This window comes from Apiotrichum porosum (genome assembly GCF_003942205.1).
Source record: "Apiotrichum porosum strain DSM 27194 chromosome Unknown scaffold_1, whole genome shotgun sequence".
NCBI classification, from domain to species: Eukaryota; Fungi; Basidiomycota; class Tremellomycetes; order Trichosporonales; family Trichosporonaceae; genus Apiotrichum; species Apiotrichum porosum.
Window position 1 is genome coordinate 697,380 of NW_021167108.1, and position 21,725 is coordinate 719,104.

The window sequence follows — 21,725 nt, forward strand, 5'->3', positions numbered from 1 at the left end:
ATTAAAAAGGAAGCAGCCACAACATTCGTTTTGCTGTTTTACTGGTCGTCAACGAAGATGTGCTCCACCTCGCTCCACTTCTGCCCTGCCGGCAGGCTGCCCTGTGCCTCGCGGTCGTGCCAGAACTTGACCTCGCCGTCGTCGGCGCGCTTGGGCATCCACAGGCGCTCGCCCGAGTCGGGGTCGGTGACGGGGTTGAACCACCGCGGCTCGTGTTGCGGCAGCTTGCCTTCGGCGCGAAGCTTGCGGGTCGCGCGCTGGTGGTCTTCGTTGGCAGTCTTGAGTGACTGCGCACGCTCGTACTCGGCGTTCTCGAACGCGCGCATGTCGGTACGCAGACGACAGTCGGTGGGCGCAAGGTAGGCCTCCAGACCCTTGGGAATGTCGTTGAGGGTGACGGCGTAAGGGGTGAGGTTGAAGGGAGCCTTGGGCTTGGTGGTGTTGCGCCACAGCTGCATGTACTCTGTCGTGTCCTCGTGGTCGACTTCCTCGTTGGACTCGAGGGGCTCCGAGGCAATACCCGTGCGGCGGGCAATAAGCTGCGAGTCCCAACCTGAAGGTATCAGCTTTACCGTATTACACAACTACTTAGCTGTACTCACGTCCTGCAATCTCCCACTGCGAATCGCCCTGCCTGTCGTACACCTCGCCCTTGATCTCAAAGGCGTCCTTGCCGCGCCAGGTACGCGGCTTGAACGTGAGGGTACACGTCTCGCCGGTACGGTGGTTGGTGACGGTCAAGTCACCGTAGTGGTCGATGAGCGGGTTACCCATGATAAAGTTGGACACGTTGGTGATGACCTTCTTCCACGAATAGTGCTCGACAACGTAGCCCTCCGGGTACTCGGGTCCGGCGTCGGGGTACTTGTCGCCGTCCTTGACCCATGCCCTGGGGATGATCAGGTCACAGTGCGCGACACCCGTGGGGCGAATCTCAAAGTAGCGGCCCTGGAACTTGTTCTTGGCATCGACCTCGCCATAGTACTTCCAAGTGGGGGCCTCGCAGTAGCACGCCGAGATGGGAGGGTGGTGCGAGACCTGCTCGGAGATGTAACGGTAGCGGTTAGGGATGGCGTACTCGAAACTCTGAGACAGCATGGGGTTGAAGGGCTTGGCGATACGGCCAATGGTCGACGAGTAGTTGGACATGCCAAAGGCGGCGACAAAGGCGATACGCTTGAGCGGGTCCTTCTCCCCGGCAGCAACCGTCAAACAGGCGTCATACTCCATGTCCTCGGCCATGCGCTGCAGCATGGAGGTACACTCGTTGAAGTTGACAGGGAAGGTAATCTTGGTAAGATCCTTGCCGATGGACGACTTGAGAATGCTCCAAAGGCTGACACCAGGACGCTTGTCGTCGTCAATGGGCAGCTTGTGGCGGACGTGGCTGTATGGCTCAAGACTGTCGCGGGCGAGGTAGGTGGCAATGGTGTGCTCGTTGGCCGGGGTAATCTCCGCGTGCGGTGGGGGGGCCGTAGGAGTAGCAGGACGCTCTGGGTGGGCGATCGAGTCGTAGAGCTTGAGGTTGGGAATCGTGTTGGTTTCGATGGCGTCAAAGAACTCGTCATCGTCATCCTCCGACTCGTCCATGGCCGCGACGACCTTGTCGACATCGTGTATGCTGAGCGACTGGCGCGAGTAGTTCTTGGACAGCGAGACCGAGTGGCGGGAAAGAGACCCGCGCGAAATAGACTGGCGCGACATGGATCCACGCGAGATGGAACTACGCAGAGTGTGCTGCAAGAGCGCAGGAGGGAGCGCCGGCGCAAAGTCACTCTCCATGATGCCAGGGGAAGCAACATAGCCGCCGTCCTCGCCCTCAATCTTGGGGGACGTGGGCTGGCTGGCACTAATGTCGGCAAGAACACTGCGCGCCTGGCGCAGCGCACGCCGCTTCTTTTCATTGTCCTTGGCCGCCTCGGTGAGCTGGCGATCGGTCTCCTGCTGCTGCTGCGCAACGGCAAGGAGGTTCTCCTCCCACAGCTTGCGAGCGTTCACTTCGCGCTTGATGCGGCTCTCGTAGTACTTTTCGCGGTCCTGGGTCATCTGCCCCTGACGGGCGACAAGGCGCTGAATGGTGGAGAGCGACTCGCGAAGGGCGTTCTTGACTTCATGCTGGCGCGACGACGAGACAGGAGCGGAGCTGCGTGACGGGTCGGGCGAGCCTTGAGACGAAGAAGGAGGGGTGACAATGGAACCGACAAGCTGCTCCGTGGCCTCGAGTTGAGCAGTGAGCTCCCTCATCGACAGCTCATACTCGGACTCGTGGGGAATGGTCTCGGAGTCCTTTTCATCGCCGCTGGCCTCGTCACTGGTCGATGCGCCATCACTGCCAGTGTCATGGTCAATGCCGAGCCCCAGAGCGGTATGCTGCTTGAGGCGGCGAGATGTCGTGGACATGGGCGACGACACCTGCCGCATGCCCTGGGGTTTCCCGACATTTGTATTGACACTGATACCGCTGAGGGCAGTCGGGGAACGCTTCAGGCCAGGGTGGAGGAAACCGTCGGCAGGAGGAAGCTCGCTGATCTGCGTGCCAAGGGCAGCACGGTCCTGGTTGGAGTAGAGGCTGGGGGTGTACTTGCCCTTGCCGGTAGGGTCGCGCGACGACGGAGCCGGGCTGGTCTTGGACCCGCCGTGCTGGTAAAACTCCATGTTGAGACGGATGGCCTGGACCCAACGAGCAATCTCGCCACGAGCGCTCGACTTGACAACAATCTTGGGGACGGAGGTGGTCACGGCCGAGCTCACTTCGAAGCGGCTGCCATCAATCGAGGGGTGGAGGTAGGCGGTGGCGAGCGCAATGGAACCGCGGCAGGCAATGTGCTCGTCCTCGCGGTTGCGGTCTGGGGCGAGGTCAACGCTGTGTACTGTTCACACATGGCTGGTCTGACTCACAATAACTCAACACGCCGTTCTCGAGGACAAACCAGCGAGTCTTCCATCCCTGGCGGTAGTTGACCCACTTGGACAGGAAGCCCTTGAGGTCAGGCGGGCGGCCATCGCTCTTGGGCTGCACGACGCTGTCCTGGTTGCTAACTGTGAATGTCAGCTAACATCAAATGTCACCTAGCTTACATTGACGAAGGTACGCTTTGATGCGCTCGTCGGCGCTCTTGTCGTGCTCCAGGACGCGACGGCCGCGGCGGTCACGGACAAACACGTCTGCTCCCTTCTTCACCACGAGCTCCACAAGACGCAGGTCACGACGACTGCAGTGTGAGCTCAAGGTCCTGCGTCAAGATGTCTCAGCTTACCGTGCAGCCTCGTGGAGCAGGCTGGTGCCAGTCCGCTCGTCGAGGGCGTTCAGATTGACGGCTTCGGAGCGGGGTTCGTTCAGGAAAGTGGCAATGTTGGAACTCTCCTCGACGGAGCTCAGGGGACTGGCGACGTATGCGGTCAAGAGGTTCATAAAACGGACTTGGTGGGTTGAGCGGGAATCTGCAATTGTATGTGTAAGTGAGGGAATGGAGGGTTGAGAAAGGTGTGTGGTGGCGTGGAGGTTGTGGGTGGTAATGTGAATGTTACTCACCCTCGATGAGAGTGGCCACGTCCTGGTTGGCGGCACACTCCAGGGGCGTGCGTCCCTTCTCGTCTCTGAGCGTGTCGTCGACGCGCGGGTCGCTGAGCAAAAGGGCAACTGCGGCTCAAGTCAGCGGCAAGTGCAAAAGGGGGAGGTACCGCCAGACTCTGCTGCTGCGGAAACTGATCAACGTAACGTACCTGCTTCGGGACGGCCAATCTCGCTCGCGACGTGGAGAGCTGTGGCCGTGGTGCCAGGTGCGACGGGGACGTTGGGGTTGGGCACGTTTGGCGACTTGAGGACGAGCTCGATGATGGGCACTGGAGTGGATCAGCACAGTTTGATGCAACGAGCGCGCCGAGGCGCAATGTCTGTGGGGAACAACGCGTCTGGGGCAAAGAGAGGAGATTCGCAACTGCCAAGCGACATCGGCGGAGATGCGTCCGAAGCGACCGTGGCGAGCCACAGAAGCAGTACGTCTCCAAGCTCCGTAGACGGACGCAGTGTCCCCCGTGTCATACCAGTACACACCAGAGGCGACTTGGACGGCCATCCCAAGGACACGTCCGGCAGAGGATTCTTGTGGCGCGTTCTTGAGTTCATCGAGGAACGGCTGGACATCGGCTGGGTTGCCGGAACGAAGCGCCGTCAGGAGCTTAATGTTGTGCAGCGCCGAGGCTGTCGAGGATGGCACCGATCCGACCGATGTGGCCAAGGAAGGGCTGCGTGCTGATCAGTTAGCTTGATTCTCTGCATGACGAAAAAATAAAAAAGGTCGGTGTCGGTGACGGCTGGCGGGACAACGTGTGTGTTGTGCTGCCGTCGCTGACACTGTTTCGGAGGGATGGCACGTACCCAGATCCCCAGGAGCACCACGGGCGTCGGGGCGCGCGGGGATGGGCACTGCCATGTTGCCCGTCTGGAAGGGGAGGTGCGAAGGTGGGAGAGGAAGGGGTGTGAGAGGTGGGTGTGGAGTAGGGGAGAGGTGGAAATGGAGGATGTGAATGGGCACGGAAGGGAGACGGGGGTGCGTTGGAGGATACGACGGGGGAACGGACCTGATGGCGTAGGTGCTTGGGGGCGGGTTTCCCACGGTGGTGCACACGCAATGGATTGTGGCAGAGCCGGATGGAGACCCCGCCCAGTCGGCGGGCGGGCGGGCGGGGCGATGACGATGACGACAATGGTCAACAGCTTACGCACCTGACTTCTCTTTCAAGCATTTCCCCACACAGCGCATCGACTCTTGCACAACAAGAACATGCCCTCGCTACGGCCAAGCTGGGTCATCCAGCAGGTCGTACCTCCAGCAATCCTCACATACTTTGCCTGGGCATGGCGACGCTGCACATGGACAATCGGTCGTGGGTAACGGGGTGTTGATATCTCCTGACCCACCCAGGCGACTACCTCTTCCTCGGCCTCAACCACCGTTGGCTTGGAGGTGAGTAAGAGTGCTGTGTTGATAGGCACCAACGCTCCAGCATTCTACATGGCCGCGACAAACATCCTCATCCCGAGCGTCGCGACCATCTTCCTCCGGCTCTACTTTCTGCCCTCGACACAGTCTGTGCCTCCGTGCCGCCCGCCTGTCGACATTGCGTCGCTCAAGTGCGTCTTTGAGTGCTCTCCCCCACCACAGGCTCTGGACGATGGTTATTCCCTCGTTGTGCGCGGCTCGACCCCTGCACCGGGAACCGCCGACTCGCTCTTGTCCCACTGCCATCGCGGGAGGTGTGGCGGACGGTGGAAACCAGCTCGCGCACGACACTGCTCCGAGTGTGGTGTGTGTCGTGCCGGGTTTGACCACCACTGTGCCTTTGTGGGTAGACCGGCCAGATGCTTCTCGCTAACCCATTTGCTCAGTTTGCAAACTGCTTGACTGCACCGCACCTCCCGGCCTTCCTGGCCCTCTGCTTCCTCACACCGCTGGCCGTCTTCGTCCTCGCCACGCCGGTATACTGGCCGCTCTTCTTCCGCGCGATCGCCGCATGGAAAGAATCCCAGGTAGACCCGCGGGCTGTGGCGTGGTGGTCGTGGGGTCCTAGCTGGATAGTTGCCGGCGGGCCCGTCGGACGCTGGGTCGCGGGGCTGGCACTTGGCTGGCGCGCACTGGACGCCGTCGACGGCGGGCTGGTCGCTGGATCCCAGCGCCTCGAGATCGGGTGTTTGTGTGTTGTCGGCAACGTTCTCGCTGCAATCACATTAGTGGGTTTACAAATTGACTGGCTTTGGATCTAACCCACCCCCAGGCGCTCGGCTGGTCGACGTACACGCACATCCGCGACGGCGAGCTGACTGTCGACAAGGAACGCACGCGCGCGCTCCTCCGCACGCGGGATAGCATCGCCAAGCTCGTCGCGGCTGCACAGCCTGTCCCGCCCGCGCTCACGGCTGATCTGGAGCGCTTCGGCCCGCGACACTGGTTCTTCGTGCCCACCCCTGACTCTGCGACTTGGGCCGGCGTCATCCTCCCAACTCTCCCGCTCGAGCGACCATACAACCTTGGACCGGAAGGTAACCTCGACCAGGCCGTGTCCAGAGGCCGCGGGCTGCGCTGGCTGCTCCCTTGGGTCGCGGTGCGGGCCGGGATGGCGCAGGATGAGGTACTCTGCTGGCCGCTGGACCCGGATGTGGCCGCGCGTCTGGCGCAGGATGCCGACGAACGTGTCCATGCCCAGACCTAGACGCAGCTGGGGGTACCAGCAACAGCGGCAACAAGCTGTCATCGCCAGTCCGTAGACCTGGGCCACACCAGCTGGCAGTCACCCGTTTCTACAAGCACCAGCCTCGACGAAATGACGCAAACCCACAACACAAACCACCCTGCACACCATAACCTCGCCACCACCATCATTCCATACCCTCATGTGATACCAGACTATGAACACGGCATGCGTAAAATAAAAATAAAAGCTATGTACAAATGAAAGTGTTCTGTAGCGCAATGACAACTGTCCACTGTCCGAAACTGTCCAGTTTCTCTGTCTCTACGGCTTTGCCCCGATTGTCCGGCGCTTCCCCAGCTCCCCCATTTCCCCTCTCCCCGCTTCTCTCTGCCCTCCCTCTCCCCTCTCTCAGCTCGCCCTTCCATCACCTCACCTCACCTCACCTCACCTCACTTGACCTCACCTCACCTCACTTGCCGCTCTCCGGAAAGCTCAGCTTCACCCTCGTCCGCCCACTGCCGACGCCCGGCGGCCGCGAGCTCGCCGTCGACGTCGTGGTCTTGAAGGAAAACTCGCTCCCGGCAAGACTCGCGCGGTGGTTGAGCGTGCGCGACCCCTTGTCCGCGCGCACACTGACAGCGGCACTCGCGCCCGCACTGGCGCCGTCCTTGGAGAGGAGGCTGGTGGTGGACGCGGCGGACCCGACCCCGGCGCCCGAGCCGCGGAGCACGTCGTGCAGCAGGCTGCCCTGCGGGATGGGCATGGGCGGGAGGGTGGGCGACTTGGCCCCGGTCCGGCCTGGTGAGCGGGCCGGCAGCGGCAGGGGCGGGTGCGCGAGCGTCAGCGGCGGCGAGGCGGCGCGCGCCGGCGAGCGGTGGGGGATGGGCGGCGTCCAAGTACCCGTGCCCGTGCCCGAGCCCGCGACAGGCAGACCGGGGAGGGGCCGCTCGGTGCTCGAGGTGGAGGCGATGCTTCCCATCGAGACCTGGCGGGAGGTGTGCCTGCTGAGGTCGTTGTTGTTGATGCTGGCGCTAGCCGAGCCGGTGATGACGTTTCCGAGCACGATGGATGGGAAACGCGCGCGGCCATCCTCCATCTCCGAGCTGCGAGGGCGGACCGTGGGTGTAGGAAAGGCGAGCGACGACAGGGACGTCGACGACGAGCCCGTTCCCGATCCAGACACCATGTGGACAACGCCGGGCGTGGAGGGAGTCCCCGGCGCGCCGCTGTTACGGCGGCTGCTATCGGCGGGGGCCGGGGCGAGGATGTTGGCGCCCAGCGCGGGGGCGGAGACGGCGCTGGCGTCCTGCGTGGTCGGCTTGGGAGAGAGGCGCGCCGCGCCCCACGCCTCGCTCGGGATGGCGCTTGCGCTTGCCGGGCTCGAGACCGACCGGCCGTGACGCAGGTGACGAGTCTGGGAGGGCGAGTAGGCGTTGATGTGCGGCACAAGCGGGGCAGTGTTTCCCATGTCCTTGAAGTCCTGCTCCAAACCAATGACGGAGGGCAGGTCGAGTGGATACTTCTGGTCTGGCTGAGCCTGTGTAGAGATGTCGGAGCTGGAGCTCTTCCTGGGAGATGGACGCGGTGGTGGGCCCAATCCGAGCGGCATGGGCGAACCGGGTGTCCTCAGCTCCGGGTCGATTGGAGTAGCCCTGTCCTTGCTGTCCCTATGCCTACGGTCGCTGCGATCCGCAGACATGGTCTGTGTCTGGCCTCCAGGAAGCAAGAGGACAGTACCGATAGGCAGGCCGCGGTGTGAGTTTCCCCGGCTGAGGCTGCTGCTCCGGTGACTGAAGCCGCTGTGGCTGTGATTGCTGCTGTGTCCCGATTGCTGAGACGCCCGAGACTTTCCAGAGTACGAAGAAGCCTTGCTGCTGTGACTAGCGGCACGGGCGACGGCAGGGTGGGCCGGTCCCATTCCCATTCCAAGCGGGAAGGGAATGCTGACGCTGCTGTTCGAGTGGACGCTGGGGGCGAGGTTGCCCGCCGACTCGACACGACGGAGCGGGCGCTGCTGGGCGCTGGCGGACCTGTCCCAGACCTCGAGAGACGAGCGGCGGATGAGTGGCGTTGTTGATCCGGGGGTAACAGGTGGCGTGTGGTATATGGTTGCGCCTGTCTGGTTTGTGGCAGTCGATGTGGTGGTCGGAGTGACCAGTCGGCGATCTTTTGTACGCGGAGTCGAGGACGCGTGGATGTCGGGCACACTCATTGCACGGCCACGAGACTTTGTCGGGGTCGTCTCCGTCGAACCCAAGCCTGAGAAGGGGACCACCGCCGCAATGGCGTCAGACGTGGCAGTGTCGAGGAATCCTTCGGTTCCAAACGCGTCCCGCGCGCTGAGACCAGACTCGGGAGTCGAGCAAAAGATGAAGACATCGCGGCCGGCAGTGCTTGACAGGGGGATGCTCTTGACAAACTGGAAATTGAGCCTGTTGAGAATGTTGATGATGCCAATGACCATGGGAGGCTGCATCCTGTAGCGTTAGCGTGGCAGCGCCGTGATAACTCACTTGGAAACCTGGTCACGCTTGACAGTGCCACCGAGACGGCGGAGACCTGCAAGCCAGAAGCGGTACACGCCAGCGTGTATCCAGCCCTCCGTCTTGATGTCTGCAAAGTTGGAGAGGCACTGACGAACCCCACTGATGATAGCCGCAGAGGCAGGCTTGGGAGGGGACACGAGAGAGATGCGGTCAGGCACTGTAGGCGTTCAGCCAAAAGTTACACTACTGTTGCTCCCCCCATAACCATCCCGGCGGATCCCGACATTTCACGACATGTCGCACAGACATTACTCACAAGGCATGGTCACTGCAAAAAACAGCGGTGCGGGTGGAGGGTCGGGCTTGGCAGCAAACAGGAGGTTGTGTGCGTCAACCTGGACATTGTCAGTGGTCGTCTTCTCGCTTCTGTGTCCCCCACCTTGCTCATCGCCGCAATGTCACCAGCCATTGACCATCCATGTCTACCGAGAGCGGTGAGAAGGGTGAGAATGAGACGGATTGACCTGCACGGAATGTCAGCGATCAGCAAGTGGGCCACACAGCACGGTCCACCCACTCTAGCTCCTGGTTGCCCTTCTTCTGCCACGCCTTGCCACGCAGGGCGATGCGGTACACGATTGGTGTGTTCGAGTCGACGAGCTGTGTTGGGTCGCAGCTGCGGGCGACGACGCCAAGGTGCCAACTGGCCAGAGCCTCATCGGCGGCGCGGACGGCGGCCGCTGGGAATCCACACAACCTCACGCCGGCATCACTGACGAGTGACACAAGAGCATAACGGCTGGGGTTGAGCGAGACGAGGTGCTTGGCCGGGAGGAGGGGGCTCCTGGGGTACGGTACGTCGGGCGGGGTAATGGGCTGGGCGCCAACCTGCACGTCTGGAATCTCTGGTGGTGAATCCGACCACAGGGGCAGACTTGGAACGGTGTCGAGGGAGCTCATAAAGGCCAAGTACAAGTCCCTCTCCTCGTCGGTGATGACCAGTGGTTCATACTCGGAGGCCGGGTAATGCACATAGTTGAAGGGTTCCTTGCTCTCGAACTCGTTCATGCGCGAAATGACCGCGAATGACTGGACGGGGTGGTCGGCGTCGTCGCCGCCGCCATCATCATGGTCGGCCGCCCCGGCTTTCCTGAACCAGTTGAGCATTGTTAAAGTGCGCGACTCGTCCGCAGCGATGGGAGGGGAGGTGTGGAGGTGTGAATGGAGTCAGAAACGTGTGGATGCGGAGTGAGTGAGTGAGAGTGGATGGAGTGAGTGTGGAACATGAACAAAGAAGGAGCACCCACGGGCCGCGGCCGCGCGCCCCCCTTGCACATCACCCCGTCCTTCTCAGCCATCTGCGACGGACATTACACGGACGAGGACGAGGACATATGGGTTCGCGTGTGCGCACGAGCCTTCTCTCCATCCTACAACTCATGGCGTTCACCCAAGCCGCCGCCGCCGCCTGGGAAAAAAAAGGAGAGTCGAGCGAAGAGAAGCCCTCTCTCGCGCTAGAGCCTCCAGCGCCTCGTTGGTACAGGTGCCTTAGCGCAGGCGGTGTGATCGCGCAGCCAGAGCACATGTGCGTGGTGATGCTGGGCCAAGTATAATTTCCGCAGGTATATGCACGGTCCAGAGAGGGGGGGGTCGGGGACAAGGTGATGGGCGATGACGGAGAGAGACATGACGATGAAACCGACACATGACAAACGTTCCTCGTCGTCGTCGTCGTTGATCGTCAGGCTCTGTCGCCGCTGCAGCCATTGTGCCGACGCGCAGTTCAAAAGGAAGGAAAAGGTTAATTTGGCCGTTGCCGCACTGTGCGGGTATGACGTCGACGTCGCACCTTTTTTTCTTGCCCCTCCACCCCGCCTCGCTCCCTCGTAAACGGCCTTGGCGCCGCGTGCACCGACCGGTCGGGCGGTGGGGTGTGCAGCAGTGACCATCACATCACACGCACACCCGACACAGCAGTGGGAACTGTTCCGAGACATCTTGACGCACTTCTTATACACACGTCCAACCCCGCATACCACACTCTCTTTATCTCTCTCACACATTTATAATATAGCCAGCGACCCCTCGCGCGCGTCGACAAGCCCAACCATCATCGCAATGCCGGAAGCGGTCCCTCTGTCGACGACGGCAACGCCGCCCAAACGTTCCACCTCATCAGGCCCTGGCGGTCTCGGTTTGACCATTGACACCGACACGCACGACACACCGCCTCTCACACCGACCCACAACTATCCAACAGCTGTTCTCAATGGCGACGACCGCCTGCATCTGCATGCCATGAACGCGTCCAGCAGCATGGGCGCATCGGCGGTGCCCCCGCCCCACAATAACAACACGGCCGTGGGCAACGGCAGACACACGGCGCATACGCATCCCACGTTCAACCTCCCTGCACACGCCGATGGCAACAACCCGTCACCGCCTTCACCCATTGCCGTCGACAAGCCGCTGCCGAGTCTCAAGGCTCCCTCCCCACTATACCTCGCGCCATCACCATCAGCTTCGAGGTCGGCCCTCGGGTTGGGTCCACTACCAAACGAGAGGCAGCGCACGTTGCCTCCAACGCCAACCACCCCGTCTCCTGCTAGTGCAGACTATCAGTCAGCTCATGACCGGCCTGCGTCAGCCGCCCGGGCAAACCACGTCGCACCAACACCGCCAGGCTCCTTTGTGCGTACAGAGTCCCCATCGCCCCTGGCCGAAAAGGACGGCACGACTCCCACTTCATCTTCTTCTTACGTCCCTTCCTCCGTGAGGACGATGGCCGAGCACAAGCACTTTATCCCCGCCGCCATCGTCGCGACTCTCTTCATCATTTACGCACTTGGCCCTCGCCTATTCTTCACCCTTGTCGGCCTGGCCGCCGCCCCCTTTATCGCTCGCTACCTCCTTCCTCCCCGAGGCAGCCCAAATCCGCCCTTGTCACTAGACGAAATCGCGCAAGGCGATGCCGTCGGCTGGGTGTGAGTCACCAACAAAACTAGCGCACTGGGAACCTGCAAACTGACCCCACAGCAACCACGCTCTGCGCGCGCTCTTCCCCCTCGTCTCGACCGATGTTCTCACACCCTTTGTCGACTTGCTGGAAGATGCGCTCATTCAGCAGGTCCCTCCTATTGTGGTGCGTAATTAATCGGGCTATTTTGGACCCAAAGGCTGTGTGTGGGCTAATTCCGGTATTTAGACCTCGGTTCGCGTCTCGTCCGTCTCGCTTGGTACCAAACCCATCGTCCTCACCTCGCTCCGGCCCATTACCGATGACGAATGGTTCAGATCGCTGGATGAAAAGGCACGAATCATGACCCAGTCCAGTGTACCATATGCCAAGGCCAAAGATACACATATCACTCCTGCAAACATCACAAAGGGCCGTCAGCCATCCGAGACGCTTTCCACAAGGCGTCGACCTTCCGAGATCCAGCGACCATATTCTCTTTCTCCGGGATCCCTGGCCGTACCACTCTCGCCAGGTGCGACCCCATGGTCCCCGTCCTCTGCCTCCTCCTTCGGGTCACCCTCATCTGTTCCAGCTCCAATCATCACCCCTGTATCCCCAACTACTCCTTCGCGCAGAGCAACCACACGCCACACCCGCAGCGCCTCGAACGCGTCCCGTGCCTCCTTTCTCACCGCCTCCGACTATGCCGTCTCCACACACGGCTCCACACAGTCTGGGGCGCCAGAACGCGCACAAACTATGCGTAAACGCGACCGCCTCCTTGCCAAGCTGCGCGGCAACAAGGGCGCTCGTCGGGCCTCATTTGCACCGCCCACGAACGGCAACGGTGCGCCCGGTATCAGTGTTATTCCCTCAGAACCCGGAGAGGACGACCACGACCGCAACGACGAATACGTTCCGTTCTATGACAAGGACGACCCAGACGGGCCCCAGTACGTAAACTACGAATGTGGGTTTGTGTACCAGCACACGGCAGCCATGGGTCGTGGCAACGGCCTACACATGATCACCCACTTTGGCGTCGGTGTCAAGGGTCTCACCGGCACCGAGTGGCCAGTGTACCTCGACGTCAGCCAGCTGTCCGGCAAGGTCCGCATACGCCTGTTGCTGTGTGCCTCCCCGCCATTTGTGCGCGAGGCGGCCTTTTCGTTTGTCACCATGCCCCAGTTTGACATTGCCGCCCGTCCTCTGGGTACCTTCAACGCCATGGACGTGCCTCTCGTCAAGAGCTATGTTGAAAAGTCCATTGCACGCGTGGCGGGTGCCTTTGTCGCTCCCAAAGCGTTTTCTATGGACGTCGACCGTCTCCTCCTGGGCCACGAAAGCACCCTGCGGACCCAGTCGGTCGGTGTCTTCCGCATCATGATCCATGGAGCGTCGGGCCTGCCGCGTACCGACACGGTTGGCTCTTCTGACCCTTACCTTGTCGTCTCCTACTCCAAGTTTAACAAGCCTCGTGAGCTATGGATCTTGGTCTGAACGAAGCTGACATTCACAGTATTCTCTACTCGCACAATTGTCGATACTCTCGACCCTGTATGGGAGGAGCCGGCCTACATTCTCGTCCCAGCCGAAGCCATCGAGGTCGGCGAGAAGCTCCGCATGCGCATTATCGACTCGGACCGCTTCTCTTCCGACGACAGTATTGGCCAAGTCGAGGTGGACGTCTACGACCTTGTTGAAAAGTCCACCAACACCCCTGGCGAAACGCTGTTCCGCCGTACCGATGCACTCCAGCCCGAACAGACCGGTATGCGCACCCAGGGCGAGTTGGACTGGTCCATTCGTTTCTTCCCGCTGTACAAGATGCCTCAGGCGGAAGTCCAGCGCCGCCTGCAGGCCATCCAGGACAAGCGGGGTGAAGGCTACCCGCCGCCTCCTTGGTGGATGGAGAAGATTGCCAGCTACATGGAGGTGCCGGGCTGGGAGACTGAGAGGCAGGAGAGGCGGAAGGAGACTCTGGCGTATTTCACGGGCGAGCGTGCCCGCGACGAGATGGAGGCAGCCGGCAAACCGACTGCCGAGCTGTGCTCTGGTGTTCTCCAGTTCCACGTTCACCAGTGTACGGGTGAGTTGACAGTGCCTTGTTTGGTTGCAGCAGCTGACATACACACGCAGACCTGGAGCTCGAGTCGCCCAACGGCACGTTCTCTGGCTCGTCCATCAGTCGGCGCAAGTCTGCGGCATCTGGCAAGCCCGCTTTGCACGATGCCATTGACCGCTCGGCTGCCGACCAGACCGACCCGCCCAGCTCATACGTCGAGATCCACGTGAACGACAAGTACGTCTATCGCACACGTACCAAGCAACTCAACCCGGTTCCATACTTCAACGCCGTGAGCGAGCGGTTCATTGCCGACTGGCGCTTGGCCAAGATCACCTTTGTGGTCCGTGACGACCGTAACCGCGAGCACGACCCGATTATCGGTCTGGTCTCTCTCCGTCTCAAGGACGTGCTCAAGGACAAGTGCCAGTTTACGCGCTGGTTCCCGCTCGTTGGTGGGCGTGGCTGGGGTCGTATCCGTCTTTCACTCCTGTTCAAGCCCTTTGACATGCACCTGCCACAAGGCATTTCGTCTTTCGAGGCCGCCACGCTCGACATTCTTGGGCTGGCGACGACGGACATGTCCGAGCTGCATGGGAAACAGCCCTCCATCGTCATTGAGACGGAGCATGACAGCGCGTTACTTCGCGAACCCGATGACGACGACCGCAGCGACGAGGCCGTTTCCGCCAGAGCGCAGAACGGCCATGGACAAGCGTACGAGGCGCACAATGGCCAGCAGACGGCCAGCCCCAACTCGGCGCGTGACTCCCGCCACTCGGCCGTGTCAGACCACACGACCAAGTCACATATCCATGCCTCGCACACTTCGGGCAACGGCGTCTCGTGGGACATTTCCAAGCCGGTCCGCCTCGCTGTCATGTACCGCCACAGCTGCTCGGTGGTCTTCAGCCTTGTGCAGCGGCGCAAAATCAAAAAGTCAAAGGTCCACGCCTTGGCCACGCTGCGCCTCGACGACTGTCAGGACGGCGTGGAGACGACCCGCAAGATTCCCGTGTACGCTACCGCGTCGGTGCGGGACGCCATGAGGGCTGCGCGCATGTTCATCGACATGGGTGTGCAGGGAGGTACTGCCAACACTCCGCACGGCGTGCTCCGTGGCGGTGATATCCCCCAGGTCGAGCTCGTCGGCTTTATCACTGTCACGTTTGTACTTCACTCGGGCATGTCCCGAGTCCACCACATACTGAAGAAACGCGACCTCAAGTTCCGCCACGTCTACGAGGCGTGGGAGGCAGCGCGCCTGCTCGAGGGCAGCTCGCACAGCAACTTGAACACGGACAACGAGAGCGGGTCCGACTCTGAAGACGATTCGGATTCCGACAATGACGACTACGACCCGCTGGCGCGCGAGGAGAGCAGGGCCAAGCGGCGTAGCGGCGGCGCGGGTGCGGGTGCGGCGGCCAACGAGGCGATGCAGCGCGACCACACGCGCGAGCTCGCCGAGCGCAGCGGGTCCCACGGCAAGGCGCTGCGCAAGTCGAACAAGGGCATTTTCCAGCTCAAGCTCGCGCGGACAGGCAAGTTTGTCAAGGACAAGGTCGAGGCCAAGCTTCTCTCCAGTTCGGTCGGCACCAAAGTGGATGCCAGGCCGCGCGGCATGGACCTCGAGGTCGAGCACGAGGGCCAGAGCCACTTCTAATCTTTTCTTTTCTTTTTCCATTTTCTTGTTTCCTTATTTCACGAATACAACCGCGTCGTTTTCCGACTTCATGGTGTCGACGACAAGTGTGGACGACAAGTGTGGCACACGAATCATGTATAGTTTTCGCGTCCGTGGGTGTTCTCCACGTTTATATATATATTTAGCTTTCTGCGTGCGGCGGGCGACATACATGGACAACCCGCTTAGAGAAATGCATTGCAGGCAAAGGCGCCATGTTACACAAGGACAGAGAGAATGATGATGCAGGATGGGATACAACGGGGGGGACACCAGGTCGTGAAGCGTAAAAGGCCGAGAGGGCGGGAGGTTGCAAGCTCTTTGGCTTGGCAGCAGCCAAGCTGCGCGCCGGCTGCGTCTTGCCTACAAGACCCAGTCGAAGATTGTCGTCAGGCCAGCAGCGATAGCCAGTACCAGCAGCGCCGAAAAGCTCAGCACAATAGCGAGCATCTCCTTTCCTCGTGGCCGCTCAAACTCGGCCTCGTCCAGGCCCAAATCCATGTCCAGGTCGTCGCTGAGGGCATCGTACACTTCGACGGATGCCTCGGTCGCAAACTGCACGCGGCGGGGTTGGCCCGGATGGCCGGGATGGTCGTGGTCTTCGAGTCCCGCGCCCGGGTGAGCGTTGGCCGCGGCCCACTCGCCCGGATCGAGCGGTAGCAGCGGCGAGAGGGCGTCGGTGCTGCCCCGTGGACTTGCGGGCAAGGTCGGGAGACTCTTGGGGGTTGCTGGGATATGCTCACGGGCGGTGTCACGGTCGCGATACGACTCGGCCGACGGCGAGATGGGTGTGAGGTGCAGGCTGGTCTTGCGCGCACTGCCGCTGGCTTCGCGGTCGTCGTCGCTGACCCCGCTTGCGATGGAGGGCGGCCCACTGCCGCCGCCTGACCGGCCGGCCGAGCGCGCGAGGTGCAGGGTGCTCACGCCGCCGACGGAGCCTGAGCGGCGGCGCGGGGCCGGAGGCGTCGGGAGGATCAACGACGGCAAGCGAAAGTGCGCTGGCGGAGCCATGGTGGTGGTGAACGAGCCGAGTGTCGTTGAAAGACGCACGTCGTTGTGGGGTGATAGAATGGACAATGTCGAAAGTACCACGCGAGTGGTGACTGCCTGGAGGCGGCATTCGAGTTCTGTTCCCGAACGGCGGCGGGCATGGAGGTATGACGCGACGACCAAAGAACGACGCGGCCGCAACTAGACGTCTCTTTCTTTCCTCCACTCGTCCTCGTCGCTTTCCATTCACTACACTACACCGGCCCACCTCACGCACGATGGACGACCCGTGGGCCGCGTGGGGCAAGTCCGCCACCAGCGCTGCTCAGCGCATGATGTCCCTCTCCCCGCCGCCAGAGTCACTCGATGTCTCCGACCCGTGGGCCCCAACCCCCGCCAGGAAGGCAGCGCAGTCCTCGAGCACCGCTCCTGATACGGCGAGCGACAGCACAGCAGGCCCCAGCATGCCCGCCATGCCAGACATGGGCATGCTCCGTGACCTCGGCATGCAGCATGCCCAGACGGCACTGCAGGCCGGCCGCGAAATCAACCAACACGCACAGGCGGCAGCGGCGTCGGCTGCCGCGACCCGCGCCCACGCAACAGCGGCCGTGGACGCCGTAAAGGCCAACGCCCGCGCACTCGAAGGCCTTCCAACAAGCCTGATGGGTGCTGCTACTGGAGCGGCTGGATCGGCAGCAGCAGGCGCGCTCGAGGGGCTGCCAAACCATCTCATGGGCGCTGCAGCCTCGGCGGCCATGTCGGGACAGCTCGATGGTCTGCCTGCCAGTCTCATAGGTGCCGCTGCAATGGCCAACGCAACCAAAAGGTTTGACATGGGAGACATTTCGACTTCGCTCATGGGTGTGGGCGCTGCAGCGACCAAACAGCTTGACGCGGCCAAGTTTGCCGACATGCCAGCGACACTCATGGGCAAGGCTTCGAGCAGCGTCGCCAGCATGAACATGGGCGGTATGGGCGCAGCCCTCGGCGGATGGGGTGACGCAGCAGCAGGATGGGGTACCTCCTCTGCCTCGCCATCAAAACCTACTCGCTCTCCGTCCCCCGTGCGCTCTCTGTCGCCCGAGCTCACCGGCGACGTATGGGGTGCCCCAACACCCTCAAAGTCCACGGACCCCGCCCCACAGCAGACCGCTCCTGAACCCTCCCCCACCTCCCCGACGTCATTCACGGCCTCGGCACTGCCCCGCGCGTCTATCGACGACATGACAGCGTCTGCGGCTCGTCTATCCATGTCCTTTTCGCAATCGTCTGCCTCGCTCGCCCGCTCCATCTCCGGCACTCTCTCCTCCCCGCGCAAGAGCGTCGACAAGGTCGCCCGCCTCGCTGAAGAAGAAGAAGAAGCAGAGGAAGGGTTTGCGTCCCCGCGCGCATCGCTGGATGCTATCGAGCGTATATCGCGCGAATCGTCTCGTGCTGGGTCGCCTCTCGCCGTGGCTGCAGCCAGCGCTGTTGCAAGAGCAGACTCCATTCCGCCCGTCTCCGTCAACGCCGCTTCGCCCACCATCTCGGCAGCATCGGCGTCCTCCCCCCGTGCCTCCCTCGACGCCTTGCGCCTCGATGCCGACGCTCCCCAGCTCCGTCGTACACCAAGCTTTGGTAGCGACTTTGGCGGCTTTGCAGACGCCGGCGCCAGCGACCCGTGGGGCGGCGGTGGAGACGAGTGGGGCAAGCCTGCAGGAGCAGGTGGTGATCAGGACGAGAGTTTCCAGAGTTTCGGCGGCAGGTCCAGCAGCCCCACGCGTGCCAGTGAAGACGGTTGGGGTACACCAGCGCCAGACGAGCCGCGTGGCGGCGACGGAGACCGTGATGCCGACGAAGGCGCGTACGAGGGTTGGGGCGGTGTGTCGCGTTCTGCGGCCGCTCCAGAACCGTCTAGGACCACACAGGAGACCGAGTGGGAAGAAGCCCAGCGCCGGATTGCTGTCCAAGAGTCCCGCGCCCCGTACGCCAAGATTGAGGCACTGAAGCGCGAGTGGGACGAGGTTGCTGCCAGTGTGATCACGCACAAGGTCGAGAACGCCGATGAAGCTGAGGAGACCAAGCTCGAGGCTGGCGTCAAGGCGCTCCAAGACAATGTGTGAGTTTTGTGGCAACACACCGCTGCCTTGCTGACGTTCAGTGCCGAGACGATGCGCTCCCTCACGACACCTGGAGATGGCCGTGTTCCCCCATTACACACCCTTACCACACACCAGCGGTACACTGGTGCCCTGTCGCGTGCAAACCCGAACCCGTCAACGTCACTGCTGCATCTTCCGCCGTCCTCGCGAGCTCGCCGCCTCGAGGGATTGAATTTCGGGCCTGGGCTCGAGGACAATTGGACTGGCCGTTCCCGTCTGGGCGAGCCCGAAGAGTTGGCTGCTGCTCAGCCTGCTCAAGAGGATGCTGGATCCAGCCGCTGGGGATTCTGGCGCAAGAGCGCTGCGCCAAAGTCGCTCGTCACGTCTGGTGGCGGTATCCTCGAGGTCAAGACGCCAACGTTGAGCCCGTCGACCCCTACAAGTGTCGCAACCGCTGCTGGAGCCGCTGCTGCCGCAGCTGTGGCCGAGACGGCCAGCATCGCTCCCTCGGTCGCGTCTGCTCGCCTTTCCACATCGCGCGCTCCGTCCCTTGCATCTCGTCCCGCGACCCCAGACGTCTCCGTGGCTGCTGCGCCACCGGCTCTCGCTGTCACCGAGTCTCACGAGGACGAGGGCCACGACGCACCGTCGCGCTCCCTGTCCGAGGACCCTCAGGCTCAGCCTGCACGCATGTCGCGCTTCTTCCGGTGGGGCCGCAAGGCCGCTGCTCCGGCACAGGAGGCCGACTCGCTCGCACCACAGGATCCGGACATTGAGCTGAGCGCCGACGATTTCGCGTTCCTGGCCGAAGTGCCCACTGTCCAGCAGGCCGGTATGGGTGACCTGCTTGGCATGGACCCGAACGCGACCCGTGAGATGAACACGCTGGAGCGTGTGCTCAATGCTCCAAAGCCAGCGCCTCTTCCGGCTCCGCTCGCTCCGCCACCCCGCGGTGCGCCACAATCTCACCACGCCAGCAGGCAAGGCAGCACGTCGTCGTCGTCATTCCGTGCGCGCATGGCCCCGTCTGCTGCGCCAAAGCAGTCTGCAATGGACCTGCTCTCTGGACTCGATTTTGATGCCCCGGCGTCGGCGACATCGTCGTCAGGTCCAAACTCGGCCTCACCTGTGGCCTCGTCTATTTCGGGCTGGGACGACCTCTTTGCGACGCCCGCTCCGCCCCGCGCGTCCACGCCGCCAACCATCGCCCCACCCATTAATCCCTCATCACCTTCCTCGTCGGCACGAAACTCGTTCCAACTCACGTCGAGCCCACTGTCCCACAGCACGACTCCTGCTGCGAGCACGGCCCCACCCGCCACCTCGTCTTCAGGGTTCCCACCTCCCATCCAACGCATTGCGTCGCCCCCCGCCACATCACCACTGGCAACTGCACCTCCTCTCTCGATGTCTTCCATGGTCCCCTCGGCACCGACTCAGCGCGTCTCCTCCCCACCGCTCATGACACCCATGGCCCCCATGGCCCCCATGGCCCCCATGGCCCCCATGGCTCCGACTCAGCGCGTCGCGTCGCCGCCAGTGCCGTCATCGTTCACCCCCATGGTCCCCACAGCGCGCCCCGCATCCGTCAGCCCCACAGCGACAGGTACGGCCAACGCCGCCGACGCTGCGTTTAGTACAGGTACCAGCAGCGCATTCAGCGGCCTGGACTTTAGCTCCTTCTCATCAGTGTCGGCCGCTCCCTCGCGCGCCATGTCTCCGCCGAGCGTGTTCCACGTCGCGCCGCCGCCTGCAGCCCCAGCACTCGCTCCCCAGACATGGGGTGGGATCACACCCAGCACGGCCCCGCTGTCGCCCAACCCGGCAAGCCGCAGTGCTACGCCCTCAGCGTTCCCTGGTATCTCGCCGATTCCCGCGCCGGTTGCACCAGTCTCCGTCGCTACGGCCGCAGCCGCCGTCGCCGCTGTCAACCTGAACGCCAACGACAATGACGATTTCGGCGACTTTGGTGACTTTGGTGACTTTTCCGCTCCCTCCGCCGCAGCCAGCACTGTGGTTCCAGCTGCCGCCAACAACGCAGGCAGCGACTCGTTTGACGACTTTGGCGACTTTGGGGACTTTGACACCAGCTTTGCCTCCATCCCCCCACCGCCAGTCTCCAAGACATCCACGCCGATGGGCAGTCCTGGGCCTACCCCGCCTGCCAAGGGTCCCGAGATCTTGCCGAGCATGTACGCCATCCGTCCTCCCGCCGGGATCTCGTCGCGCCTGGCCGCCGCGGCCCCCGGCGGTCCCTCTGCGATCCCAACTCTGCCCCCTCCTGACTCGTCGTTTGGCAGCAGCAGCAGCAGCGCTGCTACCCGCGGCCCGCGGCTCACTGACAGCTCGACGACCATGCCCGCCCTGTCTACGTTTTCGACGCGCGGGATCGCGCCCGTGTCGGGCTCGAGCCGCCGCCAGCCGAGCGTGGACCACACCCCGGCGCTGTCGCTCGTCACGGCCGCAAGCCAGACGTCTGGCAAACGGTGGCCGGCGCCGCCCAGTCCCAACCCGCCAGCGATTGCGCCTCCCAGTGGGTTCCTGCCCCCACCGCCTGGCGGGCGGCGCAAGCCTCAAGTCAACCTCTTGGAGGACTTTGACTTTTAGGAGAGGACGAGTGAGAGGAGTGAGAGGAGGGTAGGAGGAGAGGAGGCGCGGACGGAGGGATATCTAGCACACTTTTTGGACACATACAAATGCACCTCATTCTGCATGGGATTAACTTGTGGAACGAGGGCGTAGGGGGCTCTGCAGAAAGGCAGCAGACGGGACGTTGCTCTCGTTGTGCCACTCGCCACTCGCCACAAACGGAGGTGTCAGTCTTGGCCTCCACTCCACTCTCGCCTTGTTCCGGTCCGCTGAAAGCCGTGTTACCCCGCACACCCCCGCATCCGTGCCGCTGAATTGACACCGAGACCAAGGACCTCGCCGTCCACACCAATATGGGTGGGTACTCACGCAGTCACGCGCTGTGGTACGACTGGTGCGATCGTGGGTGTCGAGAGCGCCAGCGGCCAGCGGTGTGTGACGGCAGGGTATACGCGTCGAGAGAGCCAGAACTAAACGTGTCGCTGGGCGATGGTTATGACCGCGCAAGTTCTCGCCTCGCAGACGCGCCACAGTTAGTCTTTACCCCACAGTTGGTGAGCTGGGCTGGCACTTGTCTGGCTCCTGCGAGGCTTGTGACAGAGGCGGCTGCTGCGACTCGCCGACGCGCTCGCGCCGTTCCATGTGACCGGTTACTGGCATCACAGGCTCTGTGGGT

General features: G+C 62.4%; 6 protein-coding genes across 6 annotated transcripts; 3 read left to right on the plus strand and 3 right to left on the minus strand.

The window, feature by feature from the left end:
• Positions 1-38: 38 nt before the first annotated feature.
• EHS24_000239 (uncharacterized protein) lies at positions 39-4,433 on the minus strand (the record flags this gene model as incomplete). Its single annotated transcript, XM_028616074.1, has 9 exons — positions 39-553; positions 603-2,846; positions 2,899-3,039; positions 3,079-3,212; positions 3,258-3,441; positions 3,533-3,640; positions 3,724-3,843; positions 4,001-4,252; positions 4,379-4,433. 9 exons carry the CDS (start codon positions 4,431-4,433, stop codon positions 39-41), a joined length of 3,753 nt encoding a protein of 1,250 aa, XP_028479931.1.
• Positions 4,434-4,784: 351 nt separating this feature from the next.
• Positions 4,785-6,210, plus strand: EHS24_000240 (uncharacterized protein; the record flags this gene model as incomplete). The annotated part of the gene is made up of 5 exons (XM_028616075.1): positions 4,785-4,887; positions 4,926-4,967; positions 5,008-5,345; positions 5,390-5,731; positions 5,776-6,210. 5 exons carry the CDS (start codon positions 4,785-4,787, stop codon positions 6,208-6,210), a joined length of 1,260 nt encoding a protein of 419 aa, XP_028479932.1.
• A 451-nt stretch (positions 6,211-6,661) lies between these two features.
• Positions 6,662-9,845, minus strand: EHS24_000241 (uncharacterized protein; the record flags this gene model as incomplete). Its single annotated transcript, XM_028616076.1, has 5 exons — positions 6,662-8,669; positions 8,706-8,895; positions 8,995-9,073; positions 9,118-9,202; positions 9,256-9,845. The coding sequence occupies 5 exons, from the start codon at positions 9,843-9,845 to the stop codon at positions 6,662-6,664; spliced, it is 2,952 nt and encodes a 983-aa protein (XP_028479933.1).
• Positions 9,846-10,796: 951 nt separating this feature from the next.
• EHS24_000242 (uncharacterized protein) lies at positions 10,797-15,365 on the plus strand (the record flags this gene model as incomplete). Its single annotated transcript, XM_028616077.1, has 5 exons — positions 10,797-11,662; positions 11,715-11,820; positions 11,884-13,114; positions 13,157-13,726; positions 13,777-15,365. The coding sequence occupies 5 exons, from the start codon at positions 10,797-10,799 to the stop codon at positions 15,363-15,365; spliced, it is 4,362 nt and encodes a 1,453-aa protein (XP_028479934.1).
• A 384-nt stretch (positions 15,366-15,749) lies between these two features.
• On the minus strand, positions 15,750-16,397 carry EHS24_000243 (uncharacterized protein; the record flags this gene model as incomplete). Its single annotated transcript, XM_028616078.1, has 1 exon — positions 15,750-16,397. The coding sequence occupies one exon, from the start codon at positions 16,395-16,397 to the stop codon at positions 15,750-15,752; it is 648 nt and encodes a 215-aa protein (XP_028479935.1).
• A 257-nt stretch (positions 16,398-16,654) lies between these two features.
• On the plus strand, positions 16,655-21,067 carry EHS24_000244 (uncharacterized protein; the record flags this gene model as incomplete). Its single annotated transcript, XM_028616079.1, has 2 exons — positions 16,655-18,477; positions 18,520-21,067. 2 exons carry the CDS (start codon positions 16,655-16,657, stop codon positions 21,065-21,067), a joined length of 4,371 nt encoding a protein of 1,456 aa, XP_028479936.1.
• Between the last annotated feature and the right edge of the window lie 658 nt (positions 21,068-21,725).